This window comes from Aedes albopictus, chromosome 1, assembly GCF_035046485.1.
Source record: "Aedes albopictus strain Foshan chromosome 1, AalbF5, whole genome shotgun sequence".
Taxonomy (NCBI): domain Eukaryota; kingdom Metazoa; phylum Arthropoda; class Insecta; order Diptera; family Culicidae; genus Aedes; species Aedes albopictus.
This window is the reverse complement of record NC_085136.1, coordinates 69922521-69929432: the sequence shown is the minus strand read 5'-3', so window position 1 is coordinate 69929432 and position 6912 is coordinate 69922521. Positions and strand designations below refer to the sequence as shown.

Below are 6912 nucleotides of genomic sequence, written 5' to 3'. Positions count from 1 at the left end.
AATTCAGAGGAAGCGATAGAGATCTACCATAACCATCCATACAAAAAATATAACTGTTCATACATGAGATGTTTGGATTCTATACTTAGAAGATTTGACAAACACTCATTTTAGAGTAATTTAAAGTAAGCACACGAACAATACTCGCTGCTAACCAGGATCACGGCATATGGCGGCGTTGCATGAACTACGAATTGTACCAAGTATGTAAATAAATCGATACAGTATGAACCCAATTTTGTCAGCCCCACAAACTGTTTGCTCTCATTAACTTACGGTCAAACTTTAACTAATTCAATCGTGTTCATCACTAAACTACTGCTTGAAAATCTATTTAGATATTTAAGGAGAACAAAAAATGTGTCCCCGAAACAGGCTGACAAAATCGGTTAACTGATGTATAATGAAGCGGATAAAACACGGCAGGCTGCGGTGGGCTGGGTACGTAGCTCGTATGCCAGAGAAATGACAAGCTTATACCATATTGGTAGAGAAACAGGTAGGAGCCGTTGGCTTCGTGGTAGGGCGCGCACGTTGGCCTTTTAGATCTTCCTCAACTGCATTTTGCGGCCCTAAGGGGCTCAAAAATCTCAGGGCGACTGGAAGCGATTGATCCAGGACTAAGACCAGTGTAATCGATTACTTCAATCGGCGTAGACTCACCATTACGAGTTGTAGGCTATCAAGTATCAATTTGTTAAATTATTCGTTGTATTGTTATTGTCAAAGCATCATAAATGTTTCAGTATCTACATTGCATCCATAATAAGTATTAAACATAATTGATAATATTCACTATGAAAGTTGTTTATATTGAAAATGATTTTCAGGCATCTGAAATCAAATAATTAGATATCTCAAATATTAATTATGTTTATGTCAATAAATTATCTCAATAAATTATGTTCAATCACGTTTTATGGGAAGATTTTAGTTTTCTTGTACACAGACGTCAGTATTGCGACCACATGGTGGTTACGTCAAAATGTTCTTTTCAATATACTCACATGTTTTAGAACAAACACATTTTTTTAATAATTGGAGCATATGCTATACATGGTGTAGGATATGTTAAGCTAAAAAAGTGGATTTTGACCTATGTGGCGTTTACGTCACCTATGCGAATATGGGCAGTATCAGACGGGGCAAGTGAGATGATTGCGTTTGACTTGAACAAAAAAGTTGAACATGTTCAACTTTCGTTCAAGTCAAGTCAGCTGCTCAACTGAGATGAACGGTGGTGTTTACACGTTCAATTCGCATTCAATTGGGCACTTCCCATTGACTTGAATCAAGTCACTTGCTCCATGTAAACCAGGCATTAGCGTGATTATTGCAGCATTTACCCCATAAATGCAACATAAGAGTTGACATATATGTGCTGCATGAGGATGTGTTGCACTCGACATGTAGCGTTCTAGCAAGCTTGTCTGTCTCACATTAAAATTAAGGTAGAAAGTGACTTCGCGATCTCGGACTGGTGCATTCGCCTTGACGGAGGCTCTCTGAGAGAATTGCGCTTGCGTGAAAACAATTTTTTTTAACATGGGAAAGGATAGGAGCTGCATTTTCAAATGCTTCTAATTCTTTATAGAAATTTTTTCAAGCAAAACGTTCTTAATGTTATCGAATGAGATTTTGATACGCTATATTATAGACATAACATTGTGATTTAAAAACTTTTTTCTAAAACCAGTTATAATGTAGCTAATTGAAAGTATATTGCAAAACATTAACACTTTTTTCAATCTGAAGTCCCTAAAATATTTTAGAAGCATTTGAAAATGCAGCTCCTATCCTTTCCCATGTTAAAAAAAATGATTTCACGCACAGCGCAATTCTCTCAGAGAGCCTCCGTCAAAGCGAATTATAGACAACACAAACAATCTATTTCTGCCATCTCTGCAGTCATGGATAGCAGCAGCCTCTGTTTAACCTGTGGCCAGACACCGCGAAAATCCATCGTAATATCGGATCCTTCCAAGCAAGACATCGCCCTCATCATTTGTCAGCACTTTTGGTACCAAGTAAGTTGAACCAGAATTTCGATTTCAAAGAAATGGATTCCAATGAACATGGTGAATTACAGGAAGATGATCTGCGAAGTGCCATCATCTGTACATTATGCTGGGACAAAGTGGACGGATTTCATCGGTTTTACCAAGAAGCGAAGCAGCTACATGAGCAACAGTTGAGCTTGAAACCATCTGCTGTTTTTATCAAACAGGAAATTGAAATCGAGGAACCGGAACTTCAGGAGAATGTTCAATCAGAAGAGGCACAAGGCGAGCAAGTTGCTGACGAGGCTGAGTGCAGGTTTGAGATTACGGAGATAAAAGAAGAATGTGGCCAAAGTGATTCTAGTTCTCAAAAGGCTCACTCTTCGAAGAAGAAGGTAAAGCGCACTGAAGTAACGCCGGAGCAGGAGAAAGCAGAGGATGATTTTATCAAACAGCATAGACCTTACGTATGTAGCGATTGCTATGAAGAGTTCGAGAGTTTCGAAGCGATCCGCCGTCACACGTATGTTGAACACAAAAAGAGATATATTATGTGCTGTGGCACTCAACAAAGATCTCGATCTGTGCTGTACCAGCACGTCCAGCATGTTCTCAATCCGGACGCAATTCGGTGTGAAATTTGCGACAAGACGTTCAAGTTCCATAGTGGTTACATTCGCCACATGGAGGAACTTCATCCGGAAGGAAAAACTCTGATCTTCAAGTGCGATCGATGTCCCAGAAGCTTTCCCAAAAAGAAGTTGCTAAAGCGGCACCTGTCCGAGCACGAAACGTTGGAGAACGAAACGGCCAAGTGTGAAATTTGCGGTAAATGCTTCGCAAGACGAATCCTCCTAAAGCGGCACATCCTGGCGGTGCACGTCGAGAAGAGGTATGACTTCATCTGCGAGCTTTGCTCCAGACGGTTCGCAACGATTTCCGAGCTGAGGAAGCACAAGAGGGTGCACGACCTCACGGCAGAACAGCTGAGAAAGCAGTGCCCCGTTTGCAACAAGTGGTTGAAGAGTGTCACGTCCTGGAGAACGCATGTGCAAAGCCATAGGGACGAAGGTGAGTTCCGGTGCGGCAGTTGTGATCACGTCTCCGTCAACCAGGTGGCCTTGAAGAGGCACATCGAGCGGATGCACAGTGGCGCGGTTAGAAGCTATCCGTGCACGCTATGCGGAAAGGAGTACTCGCGACCCACCACCCTTAAGGAACACATTGCCAACGTGCACACGGGCGAACCGCTGTACCAGTGTACGTACTGCGAGAAGAAGTTCTTCTCGAATGCCACCATGTATCGGCACAAGAAGAAAGATCACCCGCAGGAGTGGTTGGACAATCACATGAAGAAGTATAACACCGAGGCGGCGGTGAAGATTGAGGGTGAGACCGGAGAGGGGCAGTAGAGTGGACTATAGAAACCACGGAACACAAAATTCAGCGATTAAAGCAAACTTTCAGAAAGATAAGAAGATGAATGTTTCCCATTTTTGCAAGAAAACAAGCCTCAATGCAAGTAATGCACAGTTGTACGCCAAGGAGACGGAATCGGAAAACGGTGGTGGAGTACAGCGGTTTATAATTGTTTAAAAAACTGCTCAGAAGGCGAATCAAAATAGAAATGATCGATTTTTGTTAGTTTGTATCAATAAACTAGTTGCTAAGTACATCTAGATAACCAATTGTATTTTCTATCCCGATAACACCATATAACGAATGAAGTTTTGCAGAACACTACAAATGCATTGTGCCCCGCGTTGATCAACATAAAGTGCCCCCCACAATGCATACGTTTGCGTATGCGTGACAGTAGTTTGACAAATTTCCCGTGGGAAAACTGTCAAAAAAACGCAAACCTTGACGGAACGGACGCTATGTGTTCCAGGCTTAATACGAACAACTGTTAACAAAACCCTACAAATGCTCTGATTTCAGCTTTTTTTATAACACAACAAAAACAATCAACATCTAACATATGTTAAGTGTTACATACATTGTACCCAGTTGTCCGGATGGATAACGAAGTTCAATCCCAGGATGACGAGGTTTCATTAAGGTTTCAAATTTCTCCAAAATTCCTCTAGGAATTTCTGTAGGAATATCTAAAAAAAATCCTCCAGGAATTCATCTAGAGATTCCACCAGAAATTCCTCTAGAGATTTCTCCAGGAGTTCCTCTGGGGATTCCTTCAGGATTTCCTACAGGTATTCCTCTAGGATATCCTCCATGGATCCCCCCGAGAATTTCTACATTTTTTTTTTTTCAAAAATCCCTTCAAGAAATCCTCCAAGGTTTCCACAATGCATTCCTTCACGAATTCCTCCAGGCATTCCTCCAGAGATTTCTCCAGAAATTGCTTCCGGGATTGTTCCTTGAATTCCACCTGGAATTCCTACAGAAATTTATCCAGGAAAACTTTAAGGGATTGCTTCAAGAACCTTTTCCAGAGACTCGTACAAGAATTCCTCTTAAGTTTTCTCCAGGAATCACTTCAGAGAATCATCCAGGAATTCCATCAGGAATTCTCCTAGGCATTCCTAGAAATTTTCCAGGCATTTTTTCAGCGATTCCTCCAGGAAATCCACCAGATATTCTTCCAGGAATTTCCTCAAGGACTCCTGGGATTGCTTTAGGAATTCTTTTTTAGATTTCTCCAGAAATTCATGCAGAAATTCCTCCAGGAACTAATCAAGGTATTCCCTAATAAATGATGTCAGCAGTTCATCCAGGAATTTCTCCTGAATTCCTTCATAAATTCTTCCAGGATTTTCTCTAAGAATGCCTTTTGGAATTTTTCCAGGAATTCCTCCAAGAATTCTTCCAGATCTTCCTCCAGGAATTGCTGCAAGGATTCCTCTAGGAATTCCGCTAAAAATTCCTCCAACAGCTTCTTTAGGGATTTTTTACAACGATTTCTCTACGAATTTCTTCAATGATTCCCCAGGGATTCCTTCAGAAATTCATTCGAGGATTTCTCCAGGAATTCCTCCTGAAATTTCACTAGAGATTCTCTTAGTAATTTCTTAGGGAGTTTTTTCATTAATTTCTCCCAGGGTTCCTCGAAAGATTCCCGCATAAATTTATTCAGTAATTGTTGTAAGAACTCCTCCAAGGATTCCTCCAGCAATTCCCAAAGGAAAACCTCCAGGCATTCCTCCAAGATTTCATTCGGGAATTTCTCAGGAACTCCTCCGGGAGTTCCTCTAGAAATTACCCCAAGAATTAATTCAGGAATTCCTCCAGGAATTTCTCTAGGAATTGATTCAGAAATTGCTTCTGGACATCCTTCAGAAATTATGTCAGCAATTTCTCCAGGATTTTCTTCAGAAAATGTTCTGCGGATTTTTTCAGAAATTTTTCTAGGAAATTCTCCTAGAATATCCTCAGGGTTTTTCCAGATATTCCTCCAGGGATTTCTTCACGATTTTTTTCAGGGTTTCCAGGCATTCCTCCAGGAAATCCTCTAGGGATTTCTTCAGAAAATATTTCAGGAAATTCTCCAGGAATACCTTCAGGCACAGATAACAGACGTTTATGCTTATATTGGCAATGTGTGTAAAAATGCTCAACCGCCATTTTGTATGTAACGAGCATCTGAAACTCATGTGGCAATCATTTAGAGATGGCGCAGTGATCGATAGTTAGTGATCGCTTTCAAGATTGCATGCACTACGCAATTTTACATTCAAGATTGTATTCGATCTTGAATAAAAGTGTAACTTTGAACTATTCTTGCATACAAGTTAGATGTAATGTCGCAATCAGTTGAGTAGATGGCGGTAGTGAGCCAACGTATATCGTTTTGAACATTTACACAGGATTCTGCGAAAAATTTGTACTAGCATAAACATCTGTTATCTGTGCTTCAGGATTTTTTTAAAGAAATTCTCCTGGAGATTCCTCCAGAAAATCATCCAGTAATTCTTTCAAAAAATCCTTTAGAGATTCTACCAGGGATTTCATCATGGATTCCTCCAGCAATTCCGACAGGAATACCTCTAGGTATTCTTCCAGGCATTCCTTCAGAATTTTATGAGAATTCCAGATTTTTTCCAGAATTCCTTGAAATATTTCTCCAGGAGTTGCTCCTGGACATCCTGGACATCTGTTGGCGCAACCACACAGCTTCTTCAATGTAAACATTGCGTTTGACGTTTCACAAGCTTTTGCAACAACATGAAGTTGGGTAAGGTTTCTTGTGGCACAATTATGAAGCCACGTCTGGAGTAAAACAAACGGGCTATTTTCTGTGCTATTTATGTATAGCAGAGTGGCAGCGAAGGCATCATCGGGACCAGTGGATACGGTGATCGGGAGTTCGATTCCAAGTACATATTCCGTTAGTGGTTACATAGGAGCCGAGGAAAGAGCTACACACCAAATTTTTTGAAACGCTTCCAGCACAAAAAAAATCAGCAAAATAAATTGCTGATTTTCAGCAAAATTTTTGCTGAATTTCAGCACAACGTTGCTGATCAACTGTCAAAATTGTCAAAATTGCTGGAAGATTCAGCAAGCTGAAAAATAATTGCTGATATTCAGTAAATTCGTATTGCTGAATGAAATCAGCACAAAAAAAATCAGCAAAGTTTGCTGAATACCAGCAAACAAAATTTGCAGTGTATGACTAGGTGACATAGAAGCTGATCGCACAGCATGTACAAGTGGATTAAGTTCGCCAGATTCATTGGTATAGGGCTTGCATAGAAGCTTCCGTCCATATGTACAACACAGTAACTCCCCAAGTAACAGAACTAGCTGAATAACAGTTTCTCAAGCTAAAGTTTGCTTAAGAGTGGTTTGTTCCACTCTTGTACAGCATAAATGTTTGTTGGGTCAGCATCAAGCCGTATTGAGGACGCTTTGTTGACGTTTACATTTACAATAATTGTTAGTTGGGTCTTCC

The 6912-nt window shown here is 40.5% G+C and overlaps 1 protein-coding gene across 1 annotated transcript; it reads left to right on the top strand.

Moving 5' to 3' along the window:
• The first annotated feature begins 1363 nt into the window (after window positions 1-1363).
• Window positions 1364-3684, top strand: LOC109410302 (transcription factor grauzone). Its single transcript, XM_019683853.3, has 3 exons — window positions 1364-1487; window positions 1870-2027; window positions 2090-3684. The coding sequence occupies exons 2-3, from the start codon at window positions 1911-1913 to the stop codon at window positions 3410-3412; spliced, it is 1440 nt and encodes a 479-aa protein (XP_019539398.2). The 5' UTR covers window positions 1364-1487; window positions 1870-1910; the 3' UTR covers window positions 3413-3684.
• Window positions 3685-6912: the final 3228 nt, after the last annotated feature.